The sequence below is a fragment of the Ailuropoda melanoleuca genome, chromosome 2, assembly GCF_002007445.2.
Source record: "Ailuropoda melanoleuca isolate Jingjing chromosome 2, ASM200744v2, whole genome shotgun sequence".
Taxonomy (NCBI): domain Eukaryota; kingdom Metazoa; phylum Chordata; class Mammalia; order Carnivora; family Ursidae; genus Ailuropoda; species Ailuropoda melanoleuca.
In genome coordinates, this window is record NC_048219.1 from 173,597,818 (window position 1) to 173,615,115 (window position 17,298).

Genomic DNA, 17,298 nt, shown 5'->3' on the forward strand with positions numbered 1-17,298 from the left:
AGTGCTAAAGGTTTGTAGTCATAAGTGTACAAAACCACGTATGTAAGAAAAAAAAAATCCCCTTTTCACAAATGATCAATGTCAAGAGCTTCTCCTACAATTAGGTTCTTAAATGGCTTCATCTCCATCCACACCAGGCATCTGCTGGTGATCTGTTTAAATTGTTACCCTTTCATTTCGGCCTCCTAGTCCCATTGCTGCCTGAACTCCCCTAATTAAGTTCTGTAAGCATCACAGCCAGATAATGACATGACTGAGGTCTGAGAAAATACAAAATGATTAAATACAAGCCCAATGATTGTTTTCCTTTTCAGACCTTTGTCTCTCATTATCAACAATCCTCTTGGCCTAAATCTTTAACAAACAAAACCCATTAAAGTTTGTAATTGTAAGGTTGGATGCATTTCTCACGACAAATAGGTAGTCATTTCTCCAATCCACAATTTTTATTCAGATGAAAAACATTTTTTTCTTTTTGATCAGCAGAGAATTACCTTTCCAGCTTCTGGGATTCCACAACCCCAGGTTCTGGTTCTCTCCTTTGTCTCATTCTGGGCCTCAGTGTCCACGTATTTTGATTAAGCAACCTGCTGCACCTTGCAGTTTACAGGGTCTACTTCCTGTCACAAAACACCCACGACGAAAAGGGTTTCAAGTGAGGAGTGCTGCTGCCAATTCAAAAAAGTTTCCTGGACAAGCCTACTAGAAATCAGTCCAGGTCTGGCATATAAGACAAAATATGGAAGTCAAAGACATTTAATGCCTCATCAATACTGTATACCCCATATCCCCTAATTTAATAGAAAAATGGGGGAACTGTGTGTGGCTAGAGGCCTTTTTTTTTTTTTTAAAAGATTTTATTTATTTATTTTGACAGAGACAGCCAGCGAGAGAGGGAACACAAGCAGGGGGAGTGGGAGAGAGAAGCAGGCTCCTAGTGGAGAAGCCTGATGCGGGGCTCGATCTCAGAACGCCAGGATCACGCCCTGAGCCGAAGGCAGACGCTTAATGACTACGCCACCCAGGCGCCCCTAGAAGCCCTGAACCTAATCCTTATGACCTTCCAACCTTTAGCAATATTCATGCACACAACATCATCTCTGCATAAATACTGAATGCTGAGAGGTAACTGGCAAGGTAGGAAATAAAGGCACAACCTCAAGGGCTCAGCTGGGAAAACTCACCCCGTCGCCTTACATACACTCGCAGCCCTGGCCTCAGTCTATGCTTTAGCAAACTCTTTTCAGGGGCACCTGGGTGGCTCAGTCTGTTAAGGGTCTGCCTTCAGCCCAGGTCATGATCCTGGAGTCCTGACAGCAACCCTTCCTGCTCAGCGGGGAGCCAGCTTCTCTCTCTCCCTCTGCTTGGGCTCTCTCTCTCTCTAATAAATAAATAAAATCTTAAAAAAAATGATTTAACAAACTCTTTTCAAATGTAATTTTTATCAAAATAAATTTGTTCTTCATGGAAAAAGTCAAATAGTACTGCAAGGCTTAATATGCTTCTCATCCACCAAGATACCAATATGCCTCTAGGGAAGGGCCAGACTTGGGAGGGAAGGGTTACAGGTGTACCCTTTCATAAACTCATCATCAAGTAGGGTTCCAGTCTCTAAAGGACATTTAACATAATGAGAAAGAACACTGTACTGGCTTCTAGGATAACAGCCATCAAAACTGGTCATGAGACTCCCCACAGGATGATGTATGGATTTAATCATTTTAATGTTTCCTTTTTTAATCACAGGATATGCTACTTAACCAGAATATTCTGGGCTTAAATTTGAGTAGTAGATAAAATTTCTTTCTGTATTATTTGCTAAGCAAAAGTTAGGATAAAGGAGATTTGCTTCCTTCTTCTACCCTTTCACCTTTTCTTCTAGAACAGAAAAGACTGAAGGGAGATTTACATTTTGATTGCATTTAATTGTAAAAATATGCTCCAACTCGTTTTAGGTTTTAGGATTATTTTATTAAAAAAAAAGAGAAACTTGCTCTCCCCTGGAGGAATTTTGATATTTTCATTGACATAAAATTGATGTTAAATATTCTATTTCTTAGATGGTTCACTCTATGAGATAACTACTGTGATTAAGCTATGAAAACGAATGCTTTTTTGGTCTGAATTTTACTGTTTTGTTAGATTTGCTTAAATACATGGCTTAAATGTATTGACATATTCTAAATGGGAAAATAATCCATATGAAGAGAGATAAAATGAGAAATGAGAAAAGCAAAATCTAATCCGTTATTTGCCCATTAATCCCAAACGCATTAAAGATGACCAATAAAGCATTTGGGATAAATAATTCTGTTAAGAAATGAGTACTCTCCTTCAGGAATAAGAGATTATTCCTACTCTGGTTGGTCATACTTTATTCCCTAAAGGGTAAAGTTGTAATANAAAAAAAAAAAAAAAAAAAAAAAAAAAAAAAAAAAAAAAAAAAAAAAAACAAAAAAAAAAAAAAAAAAAAAATCAATCAAGTACCTCTTAGAATCAAGCATGTCAAGTCAGTAAATGTTTTAGAAATGCCATGTTCATTCTTTAGTTATTCACAGCTTGGAGACTGGCTTGGTGGAGAAAGAATGGACAGAGATGGAGAGAGTATCCCCTCCTTCCCAGGGGGAAAAATATACCATCAAGGAGAAGAAGGTACGGACGGGGTGTGGACCAAAAGGGGAAGGCTGAACTAGAGCCTGTGCGTAGTATTCCCAGCAAGCAGGATTGCCTGAGCAAGTCCATGTGGATGGAAAGGCTAGGGGATGACATGGTTAATAAGGACAGACTCCTTGGGGGTTCAGATTATTAAAAACCAGACTCAGAAATTTAGGCTTGGGGGCGCCTGGGTGGCTCAGTCGTTAAGCGTCTGCCTTCAGCTCAGGGCGTGATCCCGGTGTTCTGTGATCGAGCCCCACATCGGGCTCCTCCACTGGGAGCCTGCTTCTTCCTCTCCCACTCCCTCTGCCTGTGTTCCCTATCTAGCTGGCTGTCTCTCTCTCAAATAAATAAATAAAAAATCTTAAAAAAAAAAAAAAAGAAATTTAGGCTTGACGCTAATCTATGCTTGGTTTACGTAAAGGGGTAGTATTCCCCCCCAAAAGCATTTTTTTAAAAAAGTAGGCTCCACGCCCAGCATGGAGCCCAATGTGGGACTTGAACTCACGACCCTGAGATCAAGACCTGAACTGAAATCAAGAGTGGGACGCTTAACCAACTGAGCCACCTGGGTACCCCAAAAAATATTTTTCAAAGAAAACCCTATGGGTTAGTCCAGGTCCTCCAAGAAGGGACTAGAACGTGTATGGCTTTATTAGGGAACTGGATCCTAGACAGATACCACATGAAGAGTGCTGCAGGGCCTCACACCAGCAATTACAGGCTTTGGCTGGTTAGCGACACATGCTGCTTCCACTGGCAGCCCCTGGACTAGAAGAGGTTGCCTCACCTAACGACACTGAAGTTGAGAGGTTTAACCCTCCTAGGAGTCCAGAAAGAGAGGGATACCAGCTATGGGTGAGCACTAGACATGTCTAACACAGGGCCTGGCAGTGGGGAAGAGGCAGAGAGAAGGTTTGAGATGTTCATCAGACATCGATGGTGAGAGCTCAAGTAGGCAGCTGGAAGCATCTGGAGTTTAGGGAAGAGAGGCTGGACAAACGTCCTCCAAAGGTGTGGGGAATGATGTGACTCCTGGAGTAGTCAGTGATTCTATGATGCACTTGAGGAGCAAGTGGACTAGAAGACTCATCAATCCAATGTAGGTAGGGGTTGCTTTTAATAAAAACAAACACAAAAAAACACCCTCCTGTCTGGTCTGAGAGGCCAGAAGAGACCCAGACATATATTACTTTGATCTTACGATTCCTAGAGCTTGTTTGGTTGCTTATAACTGTGGTGTCCAGTATGAAGCTTCTAACCATAAGTGTCTAGAAAACTTTGAGTTAATTAGAAGTAAACAAAACTTAAAATTCAGTTTCTCAGTAACACTGGCCACATTTCAAATGCTCAATAGCTACATGTGGCTAATGGCTGCCCTAATGGACAAGAAAATAACATCTCTATCACTGCAGAAAATTCTAAGGACAGCACTACTCTGAAAACCAGAGATCGATGTCTTTCTTTATGCGTAAGAAGTTCGGGAGGTCTGGCACTGCCCACCCCCCCCCGCCGCCCCGGTTCATCCTAGAAATCTGTTTTTGAAATGCTGACAACTAATTTACTTCAAAGAAAAAAAAAAACGATACCATAAGGACTGAAGAAAACTTTGCTGTAATAGGAATCTGTCCTGGTTTTTAGTCTGGAAGCTCTGAACTAGATTTTTGTACTCTGTCTCCTTCTGTAGCTATTACTCTGGGAAGGGAGGGTAAACTGCTTAGGGACACTTCTAAATCTGCAATTTCCTTACTCAGCTACTTATCCCCAGTAGTACTATAAATATAGCCAGCTGTTGAGAAGTAATTAATACTAAGCCTTTGAATTTCTGAGGGATCATTAGTCCTATTCATCTTGACCAATCAAGACCTTCGTGCGTCTCAAACGTATGTGGACATGATAAAAATCTCCACAGATGTATGAACTCTCAAAAACACTTGTCTGTAATGCTGCACTTTAGAGATCCTTCCTTAACAGTATTCATTTATTTTATAACCAGTCTGCACTGATGTAAGAACCTTTGCCATGGTACTTTCTCTCTGCAAGGTATTTCCTTGCAGGTTGGGGGTCTTTTAAAGATTCTCCTCACATACTCTGGTGGGAAAAATTGTGTTCAGACTGAAATACTGCTGGACTCACTATAGGCACCCAGCCAACCCCCAAGAACGGGTCTCAATAGTTCTGAGTGGTATGGAAACAGGAACTCTGGGTTGTTCTGAGTTTCAAATAAGCTGTTCCCGAGTCAAAACTTTGAAAGCTCATCAATTACCGTGTCTTTTTCCTTTTCAGATTTATGAAAATATAAGTGACAGTTTTCTTTAGTTAACCCCATACAGTATGATCACCTGTCTTTCTACATCAGGTTGGTACTTTCTCATATGCTGCTTTTTAAACCATTTCTCAATTTTGTGAGATTGTCTATGTGCATTTTTATTTTTTCAACAAAATTACAGTTGTCTAGGGGCGGCTGGGTGGCTTAGTCGCCTAAGTATCCGACTCTTGATTTCAGCTCAGGTCATGATCTCAGGGTCGTGAGATTGAGCCCTGCACCAGGCTCTGCACTCAGCACGGAGTCTGACTGGGATTCTCTCTCTCCTTCTCCCTCTGCCCCTCCTGTTATCACTCTCTCCCCCTCTCTAAAAAAATAAAGAAATTACAGTTGTCTTTAGGGCAGGATTCCCATTCCCAGTCACTGTTGTGACGGTGCGCAGCGCTCTCCACAGTATATAAACACTGCCTGGACCAGCATATTGCTCAGCTGTCAGCTTAAAGTCAAGCATCACAAGCTGCTGTCCACTGACAGCTGCTGTTCTCCAAATACTTAAGTACAGGTAATTTGGGGAGAAAACCAGTTTTCTGAAAACCAGAAAACCAGATTGAAGCCACCAGTTACTGTGTGATTTTACCTCATTTACTAAACCTCTCTGTGCCTAAGTATGTTTATCCATAAAATGGAAATAACAGTAGCTACTCCATAGTTACTGTGAATCATGCTGATCATTGCAAGTCCCTAGCACATAGTAACTACTCAATAAACGCCCAACCCCATTAGACTGAATTTCAATGGGTGTTGAATCAGTCCCTTTGCCTCACCTCTGATGCCTGAGCGAAAAGGACAAAAAGTACAGAGGGAAGCATACTCTTGTTCCCATATTCCTGCCTCTCTCCACCCTTGCTGGTTCCTCTGACTAGAAAAATGTTCTCTATACATGTGCCATCTGGCCCTTCTCTTGAGCTTTCTGGGAGTCTTCTCTGTCTTCAGGCGTTCCCTCTTCTCTCTCCTTTTTCTCATGTAGCAATCCATATTTGCACTATCCAGATGTTCTGTTGAGTCCAAGGAGGCAAGGTCAAGTCAGGCAGCAAAAAAGAAGAAACTCACTCTACATCCAGGTCTAAACACTAGGCTCTCTATCCAGCTTTATCAAGTATAACGCAGATATTATAAGCCCTCTCTGATTTTTGAGGTCTCAGCTGGATCCGAAGTCAAGGGAGAGATGTGATTGACTCTCCTACATCCTAAGACATACGAAATAAGTTGAATTCCACTCTTTGCTCATTCCACCTAGTTTAGCTGAAGTTATTGTTTTCAGTTTGTGTAGATGGTATGCTATAGAATAGTAATTGCAGAACACCCTCCATTTGTTCGTTCGTTCATTCATTCATTCATTCAATAAATAAATATTTATTAAGCACCAACTATGGACTTAGCATTGTGCTAAATGCTCAAGTTACTGGAATAAAAACGACAAAACACAGCCCCAGCCTCCTTGGTGTTGTCTGTAAAAGGCAAATTGCTTAGCTATGTCTTCTTTCTTTCCCTCCTGCCATTTCTCCTGATTTATCAACATTTTCTTCCTGCTCTCAGTGTTTCACCCAAGCACACTTGTAGCATTTATATCCTACAGCTGTTTCAAGCCTGTATCTAAGCCACTTAAAATAACCTACAGTACAATGACATCAACACCGGAGAAAGTGCAGTCTGAAAGAAAACACTCTGGCAGGTCTCTATCTAGTGGTCACTGTGAAGGGCTCTAATTAACCCAGTGGAGATCCATGCCCTTTCTTCCTTCCGCTTGCCCTGACAACTCTTGCTGGGAGGCGTAGGTGCTTCTCATGAAGGTGAAGGACACTTGGCTAAGGTTCAAATTAGACACTGAAATGCTGGCTCTGATTGAAGAGCTACGTAATAAAAAGATCAAATTGCAAAGAAAAGATACTGGGCCAGAGTGATTCCTTTCAAATAAGTCTGGTATCAGCAGAAACTAAGCCTCACATGCGAAAGCTGTAGCTCAAAGGCTATACATTCGGCAGATCAGAGGAAAAGCATCTTGAAACACTTTAATGACTTGCATTTAGAGCGCAAGTTAATATTACTCCAGGGATTATGCTGCATATCCTCTTATTTAAAATGTTATCTAATACTTGAAAAGAGGAAATATATGCTGATCTTAGCCTCATTAACTTTGTGAGTTGGTTATAGAAGATTGGGTTATGTCTTTTAGAACTAAAGCCCCTAGAGTACTGTGTGTGTCTTTTGTGTGTTGTGTGTGTGTGTGTGTGTGTGTGTGAGCTGATCATCATTTCCCTCAGGAATCATCATAGTTAAGAGTGGGAAAAAATGAAATTAAATGAGGGCTGGCACTTTCCCTCATTCTCTCTTAAAGACACTAGTGAGATCAGCTATCCCTTGGGTTTACTTAACTTTTCTACTATGTTATCTGCAAGGGAAGCAATCTTTTCTCCTAAACACTTATTTCTAACACGAGAATACTTCATCTGCTCATTTAATTCTTTATAATAACAATTTCTCACCAGTGTTTTGTAATTTATGTTTCATAAGGCACTTTAAAATCTCTTCCTTCCTGGAACCTACACCTACCAGGAACAAAACCCAGAGCAGTCCAAAGGCAGGGGCCATGAGGCTCTCTGGTGAGTCCCAACAGATTCCCAGACACCACTTAGGACCCCTTGTTAGCTGGCCATCGGGTTTGATCTTAAGGGGCCTCCACGCCTGTTTTTTTTTCAGTACTGTCTGCCACTATGAGCACAGGCATAAAGAACAGTTCTTGATGGAGCATCTAAAGAGCCAAAATGTTTGCCTTGCTTTCCAAGCTGGGAGCGCATTCTATAAAGAACTCTTGGCAAATCTACCAGGAAAGGATTATAGCTAAGAACGAACAATCCAGTGCTTACTGCTGGCGTATGTTACACATCGATATCAGGATGCATTACACTTCAATGTACTAAATTTTATAAAAGAGGATTTCAGTGAAAAGAACTGGTCCTGTTCATTTCAAATATCGCTTATTAACAGCTGTAAGAGCTACTGATTGTGTTCAGACTATGGGTGATACTTCATACTCGAAGGTCTTTAACAAGCCTTTTCAAATACAGGCAATTATGAAGAAAAGCTTCTGTTTTGGCCCAGTTAATTTTCTATCCTGAAACCATGCTGAATACATTAATTCAGGATTAGGAAGCACGGAAGCAAATTCTGTAGCAAAGTGCTGGAAATTTCATTTTTCTGGCCGCAAATGCCCATAAATCTTTCCAGGGTTTACTTTACGTCCAATCCCAAATAACTTCTTCCTATAGACTTTTAAAGAGTAATAATTACTCTTGCCTAACTCATGTTTCCCTCTTTCTTTCCAAATTCCTTGCATGTTTCATCTATTCTCATTTTTTTCTAAAACACTTAAAACTGACTACAGTCATTAGCCACTTCTAAAATGTTTGTACGGCATGAGTATCATCACATTATCATTGCTCAAATTACTCTATCTGACAGTTACGTGTAGACCTTCTTCACTTACCAAATGTATGGTGAACTCAGATGTAGAAGTGGAGAGTAAATACACACACGGACACATACTCTCACGGGGGAAAGACCAGGTTTCTAAAGCTAGACGAATCCTAACTTTCTCACTTATTAGCTCTGTAACCTTCAATAGGTACTCAGCCTTGTTTTGCTTCAGTTTTCCCATCTGCGAAATGGGGATACAAATAGTATCCCTGCCATAGAGTGGTTCTGAGATTTAGGTTAGTTAATTAATGCAAAGCACTTAGAATGATGTCTATGACATCAGTCACTGAGGTATATGCACACACATCCTGGCTTCTGTCATTCAAAGGTCGATCTGAACAACATTTTATTAATAGCAATCACTTTTAATCTTTACTCCTGTCCTTTACAACACAGTAAAATGATCATGAAACTGCATATTGATGATCCTCATTACCTTGGGAACCAAAATTTACTCAATATATTTTATTATTAAATTACTGAATTCTTGTTTCTGAACATCAGTACTAATTTGTTAATTCTCAATTACTGTCTGCAAAATTGATTATTCACAATACTTCATCCCTGGATAAGCATGAGACCCCAGAGAGATTTGTTACCATAACTGCCTCACTGGCCAATATGAGACAGCTGCGAGGTTTGAAAAATTCTCCCCTCCTTTCTTTCCTAGGGTCAAGGCATTTTATCTGTCGTGAATTAAAAAAGGTAAAAGTCAGGAATATAGATTGTAAAACTGCACTGTGACAACCCACAGGACTGAATATGTAGGCTTTAATGAAAATGATGTCTGAATCCTATTAAAAGCCTATGTTAACCATTCTCACCACTGTGTTATATCCTCTGCTTCCATTTTACAATAAAAACCAAGACAATTTCAGTTGTAAAATAGTTTGTAAAGTGAATGTACTTTCTAAAGCAGTGATTTGCTTCTTCTAAATTTTTATTTAAACCTGTACACATACCCCTTACCAATAAAGCATTATGCACACAGTGTTTTCTAATGCATATATAACATGGGTACAGAAATTCTAGTAAGTCTCTTTTCACTATTAGTTTCAATTTTTCTCAAAAAGAAAATGGGAAAAAAGGATGGGAAGTCCAATTTTTCAGTTTTAAGTACGTATGTAATATTAAAAACACATGGGTACTTCATCTCTTCACTAAAACTCTTTCATTTCCAAAATCAAGTAAGCAACTGAGGCAAACCCAGTCATGGCATGAATGAGGTATTATGAAGCTGGGCAGCCTACCTCTGTAGCTTTTTTTATAGTCACGAAGCAGAAACACAATCATAAGAGTATGGGGTTTACTATGGATTAATGCATGGTATGAACAAATTAAGAACTTTATAATCCTGTGACAAGCAAACAAGAGTTTGAGGGGAAGCAGAAAGGAGGCAGAGAAGTGTTTAGTCAAGCTGAGAAAATGCTAACATTTCACAGTATTAAGTTTAGAACCAGTTGCAGTCCCTTTCTTGAGGGAAGTTACACTTAGCTCTAGAAAAATTATGATTTGGCATTCCTACAACACTTCCTTTCTATGGCAGGCTTTATGAAAGGACTAGTACTTATTAAAATGAAAACAAAATTAAAATGAGTAAATTTTGAAAAATTTGTATTTTGAAACAAATTCCAAATGTGAGTCTCCCTAGATTCACAGAACAGGCAAAATATTGCTTAGGGAATTTCAAAATATTGTATAGACAAAAATTTCCCCCAAATGGACAGACATTAGAGATCTTTTTGCAGATGGAAAAAATTAAGGCTCATTGTCCAAATGCCTTGTGCAAACATAGGAATAAAAAAAAAGGATCACTTTTCTTGTTATATAAGACTTATAGCAGAGATTGCTAGGTCTTAGCCCCAAATCCACTTAACCCCAGCTAACAGACTACATTTACTATCCTTCCTTGCTAACAGGTGTGACCATGTGACTATGTTCCAGCCAATGAGACAGAAGCAGACTTGAAATGTTGAATGGGGCTTCCAGGAAGTCTTTTAAAAGGGGGAGGAATGCATTCTTTTTTTTTGCCTCTTTTTCCTTTCTGGAGCCTGAAAAGCCGATGTAATGCATGAATCTCCAGCAGCTATCTGGCCAAGAGGTAGAGGCCAGTGGCGGAGGGACGATGGGGCAGAAAGAAACTGGGTTCCTACTGACATCCTGAGGCCACTGTATCAACCCTGGACTGCACTGGCCTTCTCTTAAATAAGAGAAAAATAAACTTCTATCTTATTTAAGTCACTGCAATTTTCATTCCTTTGGTATATGCAGCAGAACCTAACCCTATTCTAAATCCTAATTCTATCTGAATGAGCATTAACTATCAGATCATACTTCTATTGGGGAATGAAGCTTAACAAAACAGGATGGTAATTTAAAGTTCTAATTCAGGGGCGCCTGGGTGGCACAGCGGTTAAGCGTCTGCCTTCAGCTCAGGGCGTGATCCTGGTGTTATGGGATCGAGCCCCACATCAGGCTCCTCTGCTGTGAGCCTGCTTCTTCCTCTCCCACTCCCCCTGCTTGTGTTCCCTCTCTTGCTGGCTGTCTCTCTCTGTCAAATAAATAAATAAAATCTTAAAAAAAAAAAAAAAGAACTGTATAAAGTTCTAATTCATAACCATGAAGTTTTCTCATACAAAATTGCAAAAGCTTTCACTGTAGACTGACAACAAAAAAATACCAATGCTGAAGAAAATGATCAAGTTTTAAAGGTTTTCTACAATAATTAGTGTTTCCCAAAATAATATAATTTTGGACAAAGTAGCAACAAGAGCAAACAACAAATTAATATTTATAAAAATGAAACTAAATTTGGTGAACAAAGTTAAAGAAATAGAATCCTTGTTTTCTAAAAGTTATCATTCTTTGGAAGATAACACGGGGAACACACAGTAACATACAAATCTACACATAATTATGTAAACACTGCTTTGACACATAACGGCAAGTATTTTTATTGTGTTAAAATGTTTACGAATGCATTTTCTGGCAATAAAATTGCAATAATAAAGACGCCATACTTGGTAAGATACAGTAATGGGAAGAGAATGTATTGACATGATTTTATGTGTCAAATTAGCTTTAGTTTCTTATGCAATTCTGAGTTTCATGCTATTTAGACTATCTAAACACTGGCAGGGGAAGGAAAGCATTTTACTTATGAAAACATTGGAAGAGACAGTCCATTTTACATGGAAATAATGGCTTTTTAACAGTGCTCAATTAAGAGACATCAGGACCCCCGCCTCAAAAGCCATTAGCAAATTTATCTGGCAGATTTTATGCTACATCATAAAACAATCTAAAATGCTTAGCATGCCAATTTGCCTAAGACACTTGCCATATAAGCTGCTTTCAGGAGCCAGCAATAAGTATCATAAATACTTAAAGATAAGAAGTTGAAGGATATTGGTATTCAAAGGAGATGACACTGTGAACTCATACTGTCAAAAAATTTAAACACACTTGCATTTTGCTTTGGAGTCAAATTTCTTTTCTATTTCTATTTCTACTTAACCTTTAGTTTCTCAAATAGCCCTGGCAGTAGAGGGCCTGACTGATGGTTTTTCCTAACATTGTCAAACTACTAATTCAAAACTGAAGTCAATCCCCACTTCTTTTCCCCCTAAAGCAAGGTACCTTATCATATGTAATAATATAAGCTCACCTGAATGAGTGAATAGGATAGAGGTTTAATTCATTCTTTTTATAGACAGGGAATTAAATCTAGCCATCTGTCTATCTTTTTTTTTTTTTTTTTGCCAGAAATAACAAAATAAAAAAACTCCAATTATATTAGGAAAAGATGTATAAGTCTGGGCTTTAAACAATGTGGAAATCAAGAGGAAAGCTAAAGATAACCATGCATTGTACTTGTCCTATTTTGTTCAAAGTCTTATAATCTTAAATAGAAAATAGTAGTGTTCATTTAAATGATAACCGTTGTCATACCTTCCTTCTTGAAGCAGAATACTTTCACTTTATTCTCATCTTTAACATATCTTGTGTTAAGCTTCTAAAATCACCCCAAGTCATAAAACTAAGCTAAGAGGGAGGGCCCAACATTAACTAGTTCATTCCTCTTATTTTATAAAACACTGACCTTAAACATCCCTGAGAGTATAATTTTATTCCGATTTTTATTTGCCTTCCTGTCTTCATAAGGAAAGAGAGAATCACTTGCCATTACTAAAAGATTTGCTTTTAGTAAATTCCTGCCAGAGAAAAGCTCTCAAAGTGCAGTCCGTAGAGGACTACCTATATCAGGAGCACTGAGGCTTGCAAAATGCATATCTTGGGCCCCACTCAAGACCTACTACACTGAGTATCTCCACTGTGAGGCCCAGGAACCTGCATGCCCATGACAGGCACCGTCGCCTTAAAATCCAATTTCAATTCCTTAAGCTGAAAAGTTGTTCTTCCTTGTCTCCGTTTCAGAGTAACCGGAAAACACTAGTCTCTAAACTGTGCTTCTTTGAAATTATAAAGCTATCTTTCTGTCTCTCTACATTAGTAAACTAACTGAAGTTCTTCAAGTTTCCTTCTTTCACTTGTCTCTCTCGCATTTCTTTGACATCTACGTCCTGTTTCTTCCCAAACTTTCTCCAGCCTCTCAATGACTAGCAAACTAAATGCAACCTAACCAGCAATGACTATTGAGGAGGTTTAGTTCAGAGAATCTCTGGTTTATTCTGTGTTCACATATGGATCCCTGTTAATGTGGTAATTTTTTTTTTTTTTTAAATGACACATCTGGGCATGTTTTATTTTCTATGGATTAATTCTCCTTACTTCTGTTTCACACACTGTATTCTGGGACTCTTCCCACTGAAATTCCATCTCCAAATTAACTATGTAATGCTAAACATCAATTTTCTTTCCACAAGCAGCCATCCAAATTTGTGGCAGGTATGAATTCTGTAAATATGCTTCCCTTGCCCTAAATTCAGAGCACTGTTAGAAATCCGAATCCCAAGGCTTAGGCTGAGAGCACAGCATTCTCCCGGAAGCAATTACTCATACGCAGACACAGGAAGCACGGGAGGGTGTCCCTGTCAGACACTCTCACAAGGTAATGCTTTGGCTCTCCTCTACAATGCTTACGGCAGCTTACAGTCAGCATTTCATACCTGCCCAGCCAGTGTAAACGGTGCTATCCCGAGGATCTGCCGACTTTAGGCCCCTCTCCATTTGCTGAAGCAGCTCTCGAATCTTATTGTTCAAACGCTGTGAGAGCTCAGGGGTCAGCTGTAGATATTAAAGGGAAAACAAATATAAAAAAATATGGACCACTCAACTTCCTGGACTACAGGCTATCAAAAATAGGAGGGTACTTCATTTCCACTTAGGCCACTTCTTCTGCGTGGGAGAACTGGACAATTATTTTATTCTTAATAACCACAAATTAATAAAACGTAAAAGTGTTATGACATTTTCGTACCCAAGGAAGGAAATATTTTGTAACTTAAATGTCCTACACAAAATTTATAATTAAATACTAAAGTAGACTGCTGATGAAAAACTGGCATGCAGTAATTTCCATCTAATAGGGAGCATCTGTTATTTAAGCCAATATTTTTTATTATAATAAAAGTCATCTTAACAAATTAAGCACAAATCAGAAGATGTTTACTGTTTTCCAGCTATTCAAGCAGCAGCAATGTTAATTCCCTAAGGAAACCTTCTCATTGCTTTTATTATTTAAAAAATGAGAATAAACATTTATCAAATCCATTTGTAAAAAATGAATAAACAATTTTTAAAAATTGTAGAAGTAGCGTAAGAAAGTCAAAATAGAATCATGGACATCAGAAGCCTCAGGCAGAGAGGAGAGAAGATCAGACCTAGCATCAAAAAACCCATGCCTAGCACAGTGCCCACCAGAGGAGGGCTTCATAAATACTGCCCAATGAATGAGGCTGGCGACATCTTTATCCACTATTAGCTGAGTGATCGCGCTCTACTCATCATTCTTTACGCTTCAATTACCTTTATAAAGTCAGGATAATACTACCTGCCCCACCAATTTCAAAAGGTACTTTGAGGATCAAATGAGACTGTGTGCCTAAGGTCTCTCACATTCAGGGATGTAACTGCTGATATTTTTACGATTTTAAGCAGTCCAAGGGTCTACAGCAAGCAATAATTTGGGTATGAATTAAAAAGCACACGAAAGCCGGGGCTGTGGGGTAGTGCTATCCATAGGAAGGATGCCTGTGAGGCCCACAAAAGCACTGTTATTTATCCTAAAGACAATTCCAAGTTTTGTATACACTGAATCATTAGTGTCTTAAAAGGTCACTCTAATATATCCCTCCACAGTTTTAGAAACCTGCTGTGATTCCCAGACTTGGATTTTACAGAGCAGTAAAATTTTATTTTAATAATAACAATGTTGGGGAATACTACATGGGCACAAACATTTCATTTCACCATGTGAAGATTATAAAAACAAACCTAACTACTACCTGTTAACATCATAAAGTCGTTTTTTAAAAAGGGCATCTTAACATTGGAACAAGAAGGCAGTATCAGAATTATTATGAGAGTTATTAAATTTTACTTCTGAAGAGCATCTCTGATAAGGCAAATCAACCATATCTGGATAATTTTTCTGAAGCACCATGATCCCTTATTTCCCACTCTGAAGAAGAAACCACATTGTTTGACGGACACGCTCCCATTACTTAACAATTTCTGCCAAGAGGTTAAGATTTCAACAAGTCTTGAAAATACATTTAGTAAGATAAAATATACTTCAATATTAATATAAAAGGTCTATAAATCTCAACTAGACGAAGAGTGCATCTATATGAGAACATGTCATCTTCTGTTCATAGATCATGGATAATTTATCATTTTGCCTGGCCTTACTTGGAGACGAAGAATAAGAACACCTCAGTCTCAGGAAGGGAAGTTACTTTTTATTTGTCACAAAACTGCATTTAATAAAGGTGACCTGCCAGAGAATATTGATTGCTTGTGGCAGACCACAAAATTATTCAAACTCTAGCAATAATTTGCAGTGTCTCCAAAAGCCCTTTTTTTCTGACAGATGCCAGAAAACAGACCAATTCCTTATTGAAATGTCTGTGTTAACAAATTAAGGAGGACAGATCTCCAGGGTCTGAATCTTGATGTTCAACATTTAACAATTTTAGAACTGGTATGCTAGTTTCTTTCTGGAATCTGTCCAAAACCATGTGTTAGGTGATAAATTACTTTATTATTTTTGAACCAGATTTTAAATTTATGAATATGTTTTTTTCTCTCTTAAAATGGTTAAATCTGTAAAAGCATGTAATTTATAAACAGCCTGAATAGTGAGCTATATTTTATTGAAGGCTTCTGTCATTAGGATAAATCCTCAAGCATTCTCTTTGCCAAGTCTGCATGAAACAGCAGGTCTTCCTCCAACAAGACAGGACAAAATACTTCAGCTTCAGGATCTGCGGAGGTAGACAGAACACAGGTCCAAATGGCCAAAAGGAAGCCATATGACGTCAAGATCATTGTAAGAAGCTTTGCTTGGGTAGTTTAATTTTGGTCTTAAAAAAAAACAATCAGGGGCGTCTGGGTGGCTTAGTTGTTTAAGCATCTGACTCTTGGTTTCAGCTCAGGTCATGATCTGCTGGTTGTGGGATTGAGAGTCGGGCTCTGGGCTCAATGTGGAATCTGCTTCAGATTCTCTCCCTCTCCCTCTTGCTGTTTCTCAAATAAATAAATAAATCTTTTTTAAAAATCAGATTGACTCTAGATTCCTATATATTTTGGTACCCTCCTATCCTACAACTCTTAGCCAGCTCTTTCATTCCTCCTACTTGCATTACTGATGTTAAATTAATCCATGGTGACAAATGAATGAGGCACATAAAGTTAACTTGGCAGGTACGAAATCTCTAGGACCATTATATCTCATGTGAAGCGCTTTTTGTATGGAAAGTTTAGAAGAAATAAACTGGTAGAATTAAAAAAAGCTATGTGCAAACTTTGAAGAGATCACTCTTCCAACCTAACAGGCTCTGAGAATTTCTCAGCTAGACACTCTTAAGAACTGTATTCCCTCTTAATTAAGTTCACTCAAAGAGACATGAGAAGACACAGGCCTGTGGTATCTTACATCCAGCTTCTCTTTTGCTCTGTGGTTTATAAGTAATATTAAGTTACTATTTCCCCCCCCCCAGCTGTGGGGATGTCCTGCAAAGAGTAGCAATAATAGGAAGAATTTCAGGCCTATGTTCCTGATTTTTCTCAGCACTTTCAGTTTAAAGATGTTTTTACCACACATCCCCGTTTACTCTCATCATTTACCCTGCCCATATTTGTGTACAAATATAAAGCAATAACACGGCACATGTGACATACCACCAGGACTCCTCCCCTCTCTTTAAAAAGCAAACCAAAATTGATCAAAAATGCAAAATCACATAGAAAAACGACGTATTTGCCAATTTTTATAACTTAAATTATCAACGGTTGAGGCTATTTCAACTGTGAATATTAACAACAGGGACTTCTTATAGAAATGTTATAACTCAAATTGTATATTTTGACATGTATTTTATATATTTATCTTGAAATTACATATATTTTTAGAAGGGGATGCTCATCCCTTTCTTTCAGGCAAAACTAGTTCCTTTCTCAACACTAGGGGCTGGAGGTAGGAATGCAGGCAGATGTATCCCAAAACTCACCCTCCCGGCAGAATCAAAGTAGCCTTCGGCCAGGGATTTGTTAAAATCGGCATAAGGATTCGGGAAGGCCCTTTGAGCCATGACGCCGGAAGCGAGCCTGCAGAAGAGGGGAAAAAAAGAAAGTAGGTTGAGAGAGGGGCCTCGGCCGCG

General features: G+C 38.8%; 1 protein-coding gene and 1 long non-coding RNA gene across 2 annotated transcripts in view; one reads left to right on the plus strand and one right to left on the minus strand.

Moving 5' to 3' along the window:
- Positions 1-17,298, minus strand: part of LANCL1 (LanC like 1) — a 36,944-nt gene that overhangs the window by 19,335 nt on the left and 311 nt on the right. Inside the window, exons 2-3 of the mRNA XM_019802912.2 lie at positions 17,149-17,245; positions 13,585-13,702 (exon numbers count right to left, since the gene is read on the minus strand). Of these exons, the coding sequence (XP_019658471.1) occupies positions 13,585-13,702; positions 17,149-17,229 (199 nt within the window). The 5' untranslated portion in view covers positions 17,230-17,245. The remainder of the gene's footprint in view (positions 1-13,584; positions 13,703-17,148; positions 17,246-17,298) is intronic.
- On the plus strand, positions 2,595-10,633 carry LOC117801133. Its single transcript, XR_004623613.1, has 3 exons — positions 2,595-2,652; positions 4,942-5,014; positions 10,375-10,633. It is a non-coding gene; the product is annotated as an uncharacterized LOC117801133 (long non-coding RNA).